General features: G+C 38.8%; 1 protein-coding gene across 1 annotated transcript in view; it reads left to right on the forward strand.

The window, feature by feature from the left end:
* PLCB2 (phospholipase C beta 2) overlaps positions 1-12,659 on the forward strand; it is a 72,393-nt gene that overhangs the window by 51,267 nt on the left and 8,467 nt on the right. The window contains exons 22-26 of the mRNA XM_063289963.1: positions 630-734; positions 2,252-2,334; positions 5,279-5,363; positions 5,603-5,659; positions 11,830-12,043. Coding sequence (XP_063146033.1) covers positions 630-734; positions 2,252-2,334; positions 5,279-5,363; positions 5,603-5,659; positions 11,830-12,043 — 544 coding nt within the window. The remainder of the gene's footprint in view (positions 1-629; positions 735-2,251; positions 2,335-5,278; positions 5,364-5,602; positions 5,660-11,829; positions 12,044-12,659) is intronic.

A 12,659-nucleotide genomic window follows, 5' to 3' on the forward strand; every position in this document is an offset into this window, starting at 1 on the left:
AAAGTGGGATCTCCTTGTGAGAACTGGAAAATCTGAAAACCTTTTATTCATGTCTAGTTGATTACAAATAGAAGTAGTCTCACAGTGCTCTCAAACTCAGGGCTAAAAGATCTGAAACTAAGGAGACAGACAACTGTAGGAAATGGGACTAATGTATGTCACCAGGTTCCTTCCTTAATTTTTTCTCCATGTATTTCAAGGAAAGCACAAAGAGAGCTCAAATTCTTTGTGAAAGGTGAAAGGTCCCCTGTGCAAGCACTGAGTCATGTCTGACCCTTGGAGGGATGCTGCTTTCACGACATTTTGTTGGCAGACTATATCGGGGTGGTTTGCCATTGCAAATACTTTAGGGAAGCATATATAGATTGTGAAGAAATGCTGGAGGACTCCTTTCAGACTCTTGGTATCCAGCTCTCCAGAGTTTAGCTGTTTCATCATGGGTGACATTTGTGAACTTCTTTGGTGTGAAACTGATACACACTTTACAAAAGCTGAAATAATATAATATTGAAGAACCTATAATGGTGCTGTTTTTCTGTGCAGGAACATTGTCCTTCTCACTCTGGCTTTCAATTTGCCACCTCTATATAATATATTTTTCTACTGGATTCCTGCACTTTCTTTTTTAGGTTATCACCATGTTTGCCTTCGTAGTGAGAGCAACAGGCCCCTTACAATGCCTTCTCTCTTTGTCTATGTGGAGATGAAAGATTATGTTCCTGATTCATGGGCAGGTACAGTATTCTGAAGATGAAAGAAAAGGATACCTGTACTTTAGTTGCAGCATTTTAAAAAAGAGAAAAAAAGTGGACTTCACACTCTGTTGCTGTTAGTCTTGGTCTGCTTCTAGATGGAACTGTTAATTGAATTAACCTTATTTCTTTCAAAAGGATCATGCTATTTTTTAAGCAAAGGCCTGGTGTTTATTGGCCAATTAGAAGTATTTACAGTCTCTTCTGGATGAGGGACGTTGAAAAGATTCTCTTAGCTAAAATTGTGAAATAATTTAAGTGGGGCGTTGGATGAGGTGTTTGTAGGCAGATATGAATATTTTAGGCAGTCTTTAGTAAAGATGACAATCTTATAATAACTATTACCAAATGATGATAAGTGTAGAGGATCTAGGGAATGGCCTTGAAGGACAGGAGGAAGTGCTGCTACCAAGGCAATGATCAGACAAGCATGGCTTGTGTCCATTCAAAGAAACTAACTTGCGAAAATGTCTCAGACCCCTTCCTAATGCACACAAAGATAAAGTGAGGGAGGGGGGAAGCACATTCAGACTTGCAAGATTCTGTTACTATGGCTATTCCAGTAAAAGTAGTTTTAGACCTATATAGCATTGGTTTCCTAGTCTGGGTTACCTAATAGAGGTATCGACAATAAGAGCCCAGTCTGTCTTGCCATACTTGTAGCAACCCCAGTGTGCATTCATCTCCCGTTCAGCTACTCAGCAGTCTCCCAGGACAAGGATAGGTAATGTCTCTTCCAGGTTGATCTCAGCTCCTGGCTACATCCATGCAGCTTTCTTGCCAACAGTGCAGAAGTGATTAGCCATTGCCTTATTCTGGATGATTATTTATTTATTTCCCAACTGAGCCTAAGACCTAATGTTCTTCAGAGGTCTCCCATCCAAACACTAACCAGACCTGTTCTTATCTGATGTTTTTCTTTTTTTGGCTTTTGTTCTTATTTGGTTTCTGAGCCCAGACAAGGTCAACCAAACAGGACAAAGACATGGAAGATTAAATCCTATTTTCTGTTTCCTTTCCTAGAAACTAATGGGCTGAACAACTGTTGAATGGCAATCTACACATAGCCACAGTACAGATGGAGTGAGCCACTATTGCAGCACAGTTCTCAATTACGCCTCTTAGCTGGGGGAAGGTATACAGGTCTTTCTTAGGAAGAACTGTAATTGGGAGTGTAGGTCACTCAGCATTGTTCTTTTAAAAATACTCAACAATGTTTTGCAAGAAAAATTAGATTTTGTTGCTTGTATAAATGGTATACCTTTGAATGTACTCAGTGCAAGCACACTTCAGATTTATCTCAGTGCAGGTAGTCTGCAGAAGCTTAACAATCCATTACTGCAAATTTGATGTCTTGAAACTTTTTTATTAGTTGGTTCAGAATAACAAAAAGCATACAAAAAAAGGCAAATGTTACCATATTCTTAGTAAAGGAGGTAGCAATCAATCAGTAGGAGATAATGAGACGGTATTAAACATCTTGTTTTTAAAAAAAATAGATCTCACCATGGCTCTATCCAACCCGATAAAGTTTTTTAATGCACATGATAAAAAGATGAAGAACCAAGATGCTAATAATGAGGTGAGTCCTCTAAATAATGTTTCATTCGTGTAAAATACTTACTTTTTTATTATAGCTCAAATCAGGTAATTAGTGACAGAATTCATAGTTAAACCAGCATTTTCTGTGTCAGAGTCTGACATGTCTCTTTCCTTAATAGCAACCAAAGAAAAACAGAGATCAGTTATTTTATAGAGTCTTTTAATAAGAGGGGACAAAGGACAAAAATTAGCTTTAGCTTATAGAATCATAAGATTAATACCTCTGAATATCGTTCTGTTAGGAACCAGAATATTACCCATATATTATAAATGTTACGAAGTTATCTGAAAGACAAGAGACACCTAAGAGATTGGAATGGCAAATGGTTAACCATTAAATGGTTAATAATAATAATAATAATATCCACCTCAGTGCAATGACATCACACCAACCTATTCTATGCATGCTTAAATGTAGAGGAACTGGCTATGGTTTCCAGGGATAAGCTGAGTTGCTGAGTTTCTAGACAGAAACATTGACTATTGGTCATTTTAAAATCTACACATGTATAATAATACTATGAAGATTCACAGAAATAAGTCAGTCAACATCTGTTAGATCTTTTTAAAAAAATCAGATAGCAGATACTTAGCAACCAGCCCTGAAATAAAAAACAGTGATCTAAAATATGACCTGCTTCATTAGCCATAACGCGAGGTGTTTCCAAAGGTTTAGCAGACTGGATGCCCTCCCTAGCATTCCTTTTGGAAGTGGTTTTCACAACCAGAGGCATTAAAAGTTTTAAATCAGTTAACTACTGTGATAACTGGATCAAATAATTTAAATATTGCAGTAATAGTGTCCTGACAGGTTTCAGTGCCTGACCCATGACAGATGGTAAGCTTTAGCAGTTCCCATAGCCAATTGTTTTACTTCTGCCCTGCCACAGCGAGTCCCACTTGCGTAAGGAATCTGGCCCTCTGGAGTGTGTTTCCTTTCTCCCACATTATCTCCCTATCCAACCCCTGAAATCCAAGGAGAGGTCCTGTTCTCTTTCAGACAGGATAAAGGGCAAGTATGCACAGGCAGGCAAAGGGAATGCAAGATAAAATGTAAAATAAAATAAAGGCTTTAAAATATAGATTTTAATAAAAAAAATTAAATGATTTTAAAAAACAATTTTCAAGGGAAGGAACAAACTGAAAAGGAGAATCTAGCCATGCAACAGAGACCTTTAAAAATAAATAAGAAACCATAATACAATAAACCAATATAATACATCAAACTGGTACCTGCAATTCAATGTCAAATCTCACTTAAAGAAAATTAGCACTCCCACTTAATTAAAGCTGTCCATGTATTTGAAATATTTTTCTTCTCCATGTTTATATCAGAAACAATTGGAACAATTACATTCTTTAATGTTCTTTAAAAGTTGACCTGCAACATCTACATGATTCTTCCTCTTCTTTATAGCCTCAAGTCATTCCAGTGCTAGGCTGGGGAACTCTCACATCAATCTTTAGATCTTGATTTCCTTGTTTTTCTCTTTTGTGCAGTCATATTTTGATACATCTTTCTTCTGATGTTGTGTATGTAATATTTATTCAAGTGCAGCGGTGAGGTACCTCACTTAGTTTCTCCTGCCTTCTGTAGTGGCTGCAGAAACTAAAGACAGAGCTCAGTGAAAATGATTGTTAATTGAAAATGTCTGCAGCAATTTGTGGCTTCCCTTTTTGCAACTCTGATAGCAATTGTCATTTGGTCTCCTACCTAGCTTGTCTAGAAACTTTAGTCTCTCAAAGCTCAAAATTCACTCCTAGGCTGCTCATTTTAATGCAGAAAGAGTGGCCATATGCCAACTTGGTGTCACTCTGATTTGCTGTCATTTCCAGTACATCCTTTCCTGAAAGGTTTTGGGAATGCTTATTTATTAAAGCTGCTGGGGACAGATCCCCATTTAAGGTCTGCACTGCTCTGTCATCTGGGGGATGGGAAAGGGGATTTAGCAAAGGATTCAAGGAATGTAGGGCAGTGCATTGGAATTCTAAAATAGATGGAAACAAACGAACAATCTCTTCTATTGGACCTTCAAAGTATTGTTTCTTGATTATATTGACACGGTACCTTAAACTTTAGATCTGATTAATAAACCACAGTTGCTGTGTTCATGTAACACACTGGGAAACCAAAATACCGTATTATGGCTTTATCATATGCTGAAACAAAACACATTATGGATTAACATGATGGTTTGGTTTAATCCGTGTTAAAACAGTGACTTGCTTTGAACAGCTGACCATACCACAGACTTCCAGCCCATTTTACTCTAGCTGCAAATCTAGCTGCTAGGTATTTTGCAAAGCAGAATTAAATTCTTTCTTATCCAAGTTCCCTTTTCACATCATTCAGGAACAAACTAAAAGCCTGGATATGTAACAGAGTTAGAGAACAGCTGAAGTTCTGCTTTCCCAGACTCTCTTCCCTCCACTTCTTACTCTGAATTAGTTATTCACACGAGGAGTGAATGTCTCATCAAGTCTTCATCACATTTCACATTCAATAATCAAGGTGCTGTAAAAATTTTTCTCAAAGCTAAGAATAAAACAGTACTCAGAAGACGCATTTACATTCTGCTTTCTGAGCTATCACAGCTCTGGGGGCTGCTGAGCAATTTATTTGGAGGGGTCAATGCGAAAAACATAGGAAATGGGTATCTGTTGAGGAGGTCATAGGATGTTTGGGGCTGTCAGAGAACATTTTTCTGGTTGAGACATTTGGATGCACCTGCAGGACATTCACATGAAGGGTAATGGTGGAGTATCTCCACTATGGTACATATTTTATAAATGCACCTGCTTTCCTGCAGAAACATTGAAGTGCCAAACAAGAGTGGAAAAGCAAAACCAGGGTGGGATTGGGCGGGAAGCAGCTAGTTATTTTTGCTTTGACATCAAAGTTTCTGCTGATCTTTATTTTATAGAAGCCCAGTTTGGAAAGGAATCTTCCAGTCAGTGGGATACCTAACGTCATAGGAAGCTATTGCGCTCCTTCAAATGGCCCTGCAGGTAATGCTGTGGAATGATGGGGGCTGAGAATGTGAGAGCACACATGGTTCACATATTGAAAGGAGATGGTGTAGCTGCATGTGACAACCCACATCATTGGGACCCATTGAACATTCTGGCCATAGTCAAAATCAATGGTTACAAAGGAATGAAGTTTTATTATTATTATTCAAATTTTGCTACCGCCCATCTCCCCCAAAAGATTTTTAGTCAACTGTGATCTTGTTTTCACTCTCCAGGAACCTTGAGTACACCTAAAGAAGGAACCATGAAAGAAGCTGCAAAATTAACTATGGGTAAGAAAGCACCCTCTTTTTAGAGCTCTGACACAATGTCACATGTAAACAAATTCTGCACACACACCGTCATTACAGAATGGGTGGTGATTCAACCAGGTTACATTCCTAGTGACTTCTGGGCTTTTCCACAATACCCTTCAAATCACACTCCACAAATTTATTCAGGGGTGGGACCTTCATTGGGAAAAAACTGCCAGAAGAGTTAAGGAAACCCTCTTCTTATTACAATAGGAGGAGAAACCTTTCATTTTATCCAGGCCTTTTAGAGTTTTTAGAGATTGCATGTTGTGGGAGGTAAATACAATCCCTCTCACTCTCTCTCTCTCTCTCTCTCTATATATATATATATATATATATATGATTATGCACAATCAAGTTGGTATAGACTCTTAGATACCACATACTGTATATATGTATTATATATGTATTTTTTCCAGAAGGATCTGTTCCCAACCTGGTTCTTCAGGACTTCCAACAGTGGAAGTCCATCCACCTTGTCCTGACTGTCCTCTTCCTCTCTTTCCTTTTACTTTCCCGAGTATTATAGACTTCTCCAGAGTGCTAGATCGTCACATAATGTGTCCAAAGTAGGATAATTTGAGCCTAGTCATTTGTAACTCGAGTCAGTCTGAATATCATTTCCAAGGCCTTCACTGCTACTCTACCAGGTGCTTGTCTGCGGTATATTTCTTGACTGCTGGTTCCTTTATTTTTGATATTCACTCTTAAAAGGCAGAAACTGTCCATCACTTCAATATCTTCATTATCAGTTCTAAGGCTGGTTGCTGTACCTGTTGCCATTAGTTTGGTCTTCTTTGTATTTAATCTTAGTCCCATTTTTTCACTGTGCTCCTTGACTTTCATTACTAGAGCTTCCAGGTCATTTGCCTTTTCAGCTATTAGAGTAGGGTCATCAGCACAGTGCAATTATCCAGCATGCATCAGCAATAATGTCTTGTGCTCCTTGTTCTCTCCTAAAGCCAGCTTGAATTGCTAGCATCTCCATTTCCATGCAGGGCTCTAATCTGCATTGGATGCTTCTAAATATTATTTCGTTAGCATATGAAATTAAGGATGTTGTTTGCAGATTCTGCTAAGTCTTATTGCTTTGGATTGGTTTGTAGATTGACCTGTTCCAATCTGTTGGCCACTGTGTCCTTCTCTTGCTGGCATAGCTTGGGTAGAAACTTTACTGCTGCTGCTTCTGTCGTTTGCCATATTTCTTTAGATACTCCATCAATTCCTGTGGGCTTCTGACTCGGAGTGAGTGAGACACACATACACACACACACACTGTGTGTGGGGGGATATTGATGCTCTTGAGTTGAGTTTATGCATTTTTATGCTTGACAGCTGGAGCATGGATGGATGGATGATAGATTAGATAGACAGACAGACAGACAGACAGACAGATTTTATAGCAATTGAGTAGTGGGCAGAGTGAACAAATAAAAGAAATGAATAAATTCCAAGTCCTCCATAGATTAGCAGGGACATCTTCAACCTGATATTGCTTTGATATTTGGATATTACAGATTCCAGCACTCCAGGTAGCAAAGCCTTATTAGATGGGGTGAGGGGGAGTGTAATCCCAATTCATCTGGAGGGCACCTTTAGGAGGAAGTAGGAGTTGGCACTATTCCTCTTACTGAATAACAGATTGGAAAGTGTTCTGCTGCAGGGACAGATCAGTTTCATTTGCTGCCAGAAGGTAAGAAGTGAAATTCAGAAGGCTTCCTCCCCCTTTTTTCACTCAAAGTAAATCTCTGAGGGGAAGTACAGGAGGTGAGAAACAGGCCAACCTTTCCAATACTGAACTGGGAACACTCTCTATCACCTCATTAGTGGCTTAGAAGGAGATATCAAAGGAGAAGGTATTTCATGAATATGATATTGGGTGCAAGGCTTTGATTGACACTGGAAAAGCACAAGCACATCCGAACACATGCATTGCTGGAAAATGGCATCACTTGGGCCCTTGGAATGCAAAGGTAAACTGATTAAATTAACATAATTAAAAATCCAGCCAATTCCCTCGATTGGGCCTTCTGAGTGGAACCTTAGAATCTTACAAAACAAAAGAAAACAGAAAACAGAATGCTAATAAAACTGCAAAGATAAAGACATTGTTAAGGAAAAACAGATTGCTGTTACCATTTTTTCAAGAAAAAAACACACTTCTGAAACAATAATAGATGATAACAAAAATCTGGAATGATGCAGCAGATTAGGGGGGGGTGTTGCTACAGTTGTGCCTTTTCCCATTGTTGATTTGAATTCAACAGAAGCCCTTGTTTGAAGGTGTGTTTCTGAAAATAAGCAGTATACCAAAAGAATGCTGAGAAATTAAGTAGCAGTAGATCCTCCTTAAAAAGAATAAAATGCTCGTTAATATTTTAGAGCTCTGTTTGGTTAGATCAGGGTTTCTCAACCAGGGTTTTGTGGAACCCTAGGGTTCTGTGAGAGGTCACTAGGGATTCCCTGGGGGATCACGATTTATTTAAAAAATTATTTCAAATTTGGGCAACTTCAAATTAAAGAGGTAAGTTTCATTCTTTAGTTTAAGAACACTGTTAGTGCATACACTATATATAGGCCTTTACATACAATAATTTTGTAACTTCTGGCCTATATTTGAGCCTGGATGTGCAGGGGTTCCCTGAGGCCTGAAAAATATTTCAGGGGTTCCTCCAGGGTCAGAAGGTTGAGAAAGGCGGGATTATAGGATGGAGACTTTTATATTTGTTAAATGAGAGGAGGTTTTTTCTTTTTCTTTTTGTTTGTACTATTTTTATCATTCTTGTAAAAACTTTTAATAAAATTATGCAAAACAAAAAGAATAAAATGCTCATGATACCTTGTCTTTGACGTAGGTATGGGCTTAGTCCAGCTATCAAGGAATGCTAGTCAACATTCATTACATTTGAAGTAAAAGATTTTTTTTATTTTTTTTAATATAATTTTTATTAAGAATGTTAATTACAATAGTAAAAACTAATAGAAACTAAACTTAGAGAAAGAAAATAGAATGGAAAGAAAGAATAAAAAGTGCAGGAAAAAAGAAAATGAAAGAAGAAAAAGAAAAGAGAATGTAATAAAGAAAAGGAAAAGAAATAAAGAAGTGACTTCCAACTTTCATCACAAGTATAAACAAATTTAGTAACTCTTCACCTCCTAAAAGGTTAAACGAATATCTCTTCATCCCATATCCCATCCTTATTTATAAGAAAATCCATCAAACATCAACTTTTCAATCCTGGTGTCAGCAAAAAGTCTGTAAAGCGTTTATTTTATTTTTATTTATTTTATATCCCGCCTTTATTATTCTTATAAATAACTCAAGGTGGCAAGCATACCTAATACTCTCTCCTCCTCCTATTTTCCTTACTACAACAACCCTGTGAGGTGAGTTGGGCTGAGAGAGAGTGACTGGCCCAAGGTCACCCCACCGGCTTTCATGCCTAAGGTGGGACTAGAACTCTCAGTCTCCTGGTTTCTAGCCTGTTGCCTTAACCACTAGAACGTTGCAAAAGAAATGTCATATTTAAACCTTGATCAAATAAACCAACTTTATATTCCTTCCTTTTACTTCTAACAGTCTTAATCTTTAATTCAATCAAATATTTTCGTAGGATTTGATCTCCCTTCAATTCTTTATCCCATCAAACAAATTACTTCAAGGCTTTAACAAGCCTCTTTTGTGGATCCAATAAGAAAACATTTTCCAGGTTATTCTCTTGGTTTATCATTTGTATTTCCCTTTTAATTTTTAAAACTTCGGCCAGTTTCTTTTGTATATCCAGTAAAGCATCCTTTTCTAAATCATTATCTTGGCCTGTCATTAGTAGTTCCACATTCTGTACTTTCTCTATCTTGTCAGATAAAATTGGTTCCACATCTGTCATTCCTTCATTAACATCTTCTGGACAAAGTCTATCCATAGAAGCAGACATCATTACTGACAGTGTTGATATTGCAGTTACTAACTTTTGGCTCTAATCTTCAAAGATCTCCTTTAATATTTCTGACTTTATAACATTTTGTGTCATTTTGAAGTCCCAGTATTAACTGACATCAGGCTTGTATTTTTTTTTCCTGCTTAAAATCTTTAGTCCCCTCTAGTGTCCAGTTTCTAAAATCATTACTTATCTTTTGTTATAACTTGCAATTCCTGGGATAGCTAAAATAAGTCTGTTTCTCATGAGAAGTTGTTTATTTTTTATAGTTAATTCCAAAATCATACAGTAAAAGTCAATATTCCAAATTTATCTGGACCCTTAATCCATTTATAACTTTCTTAGATCAAAATCTTATTTAGCTTTTTGCTATTTATTTCAAATTCTTTAAGTTCTTAAGCTTGTAATTAATTTTTCTTTCATTAAGAGTTGAAGATAAACTCACCCGATGAAGACTTTTCAAACCTGTCGTTCCAAATATCTTTGATAGTTTTAGAATAGTTAATAGACAATTTCTGAAAGTAATTAGAAAGTAAGGTTTGCGAACTTCGTGTCCTTTAAAAGGGTCCATCATGGTTGTGAGCAAGATGGCTGATCCCGTCATCTCCCAGTGCTCAAACCTGCAGAAAACCGCTGTCCTGTGGTCTCCTCACAAGGAGCAGCCGTCTGGAGCACATGTGGGCAATCTCCCATCCTCTCCTTATCCAGAGAGGTTCCAAGGAACCGGTTTTCTCACCGGTTCCTTGACCTTTGCTGTAGTTGTTGGCTCCACTTTCACAGAGCAGTCTTCAGTTTCCCATACCTCCCCTGGAAGCTGAAGTAAAAGTTAGATTATTTAAAAGAAAGAGATAGGAGAAGATGCGTTATCCCCATCCACCAAATTGTTTCCTTCGTGGTACAGAATAGAGGAAGGAGCACCAGGTGTCCTAATTTCCATCTCTGTTGCCATTACGAATATAAAAAGATTAAGGCTGGAATAACCAAAGGTCCCTCCCATTGGGACTGTTCTTGCCAATCACCCACTGTATTGTTTCTGTTGGCTCTGGGGAGAGAGGGAGAAGAAAATGTGAATTCTTGTCTGTTTATGCCTCTCAGCTTTTACCTCTTTTGTCATGTTTTGCCAGGTATCTCTTTTGATGTTTGCTGATGTTTAATGAATAAACATCAAGCTATATTTTTCCTAGCTGTACTGACCCGTGTGCTTGCCCTGATATACATGAGAGTATGCTGGGTGCAAACTGGAAATTATGATAATTTTCCAACAATAGAAAAGCTTCACTGCTGCCTAGACTATGTGCTGATGCCGTCGCCAACACTTATGCTACCTGGGGATTATGGAAGTAGGTGCCCCAATACATTGTGGAAAGGACCAGGTTGGGACAAATTTCTCCTGAATGACTATTCTTTTAATAATATTTGAAAAGTTCACTCAGAGTGAGATAAGAAAAGAAGAAAAATCCAGGAAATGGTGAAGCAGAAGAAATCAGTCATTTATTCAGAATAATAGCTAGAATTCAAAATGGGGACATAGAGCCCCATTTATAAGTGGAGGAAGGGGCACCACTAAGCCAGCTTTCCACTAAGCTTCAGCTCCAGCTCCAGCTCCAACATGCCTGCATCTTTGGAGGGTTCCTTGGGCCTTCTCAGAGGCATGATTCAGTGGGAAGGAAGCTGGAAAACCCAGCTGCGTTTTTAACCATTGAGCAGAGTGTTGGGGATCCCCACCAATATTATGAACAGATGGCTGTGAGATTTTCACAGACTCACTCCAGAGCATTCTTCAGTGGGATAAATATTGTTTTTTCTTGTGTTTGAGGAGCTGAGAAGATGGGATATATTCATGCAACACTAGGTGTCCTAACAGCCAGGAAACACGCTGAGACAAGGAACTGGTCTCTAATGTTTATTGCTAGTACATAACAGGAATCCTAACAAACTGAAGAAGCGTGGGAAAACCCAGACATATAAACCCCAAAGGTTAAGGCGGTCCCGATCTGTGTCTCTTTGAATGGCTGACCAATTCCTCAGTGCTACGCATGCGCTTGACAGTCTGGATGGGAGCCCCCTGCTCGCCATCCTTACTCATGACACTAGGGTAATCTTGAGAGAGCATAGGCCTAGTAAATTACTTGTGGAAAAGGATCCTTCAAATAAGAGGCAACCTAGCCTCTTATTTCAACCAGTGGATGTCTTTTTCATACTGTGTTTCAGAGCCACAGACAGCCAGCGCTGAGGAGATACAGCAGATGAAAAATTTTGGGAAGCTCTTGAAGAAGCAAGAGAAGGAACTGAAGGAGCTGGAGCGGAAGATGACAAAGCGCAAGGAAGAATTACTGCAGAAATACGCTGCTCTTTTCACTGAGGTGGTTAGCCAGGTTGGCAGAAAAGAAATGTTGTGCCCATCCAAAGCTCCACGAAGGAAAAGGTAGACCTTAGACCAGAAAAAGGAAAGCAAAGAGTTTCTTTCTGGCAATCACAACAAAACTGTTCTTTGTTATATTATAATCTTGTCTTTCTGCCATCTTGGTGACATAACATGGGGCTCCCTGGTGGTTTCCCATCCGAACCTTGACCAGATTCAGCTCTGCTTAACTTCAGCATGCTGAATGAGTTATGGCCAGCTGATAACGGTAGGCTCAAGCAGGGGGCATGCCACTTAGGTTTGCTTTCACTGTGCCTGCCTCTGGGTATATGCTCAGTCAAGCAAGAGAGACCAAGGACTAGAATTCAATAACCAGGCTTGTGATTGGCTGAAACAGACTTCTCTGAGCATATTTTCCTTCCCGTTGTCCCCCTGTCCCTGTTGGAGGTCCTGGCAAATCCAGCATGCCTCATTAGCATGTAAAATGATTACATCCCACAATGCAACTCTTCGTGCTTCTGAGGAAGCTGTTTGTTGCCACTCCCACTTCTTCTCTCTCTTCCTCCTCCTTCACCATCTGAGAAGAAGCATGTTTTGCTTCTCTCTCCATCTTTGGTCTAAAGCCATGTGGCTGCCCCTTTCTTCCATGCAGCTCTTAGCAGCTATAGGGCTAAGAGAT

Source organism: Candoia aspera, chromosome 1, assembly GCF_035149785.1.
Source record: "Candoia aspera isolate rCanAsp1 chromosome 1, rCanAsp1.hap2, whole genome shotgun sequence".
In the NCBI taxonomy this organism is placed as follows: domain Eukaryota; kingdom Metazoa; phylum Chordata; class Lepidosauria; order Squamata; family Boidae; genus Candoia; species Candoia aspera.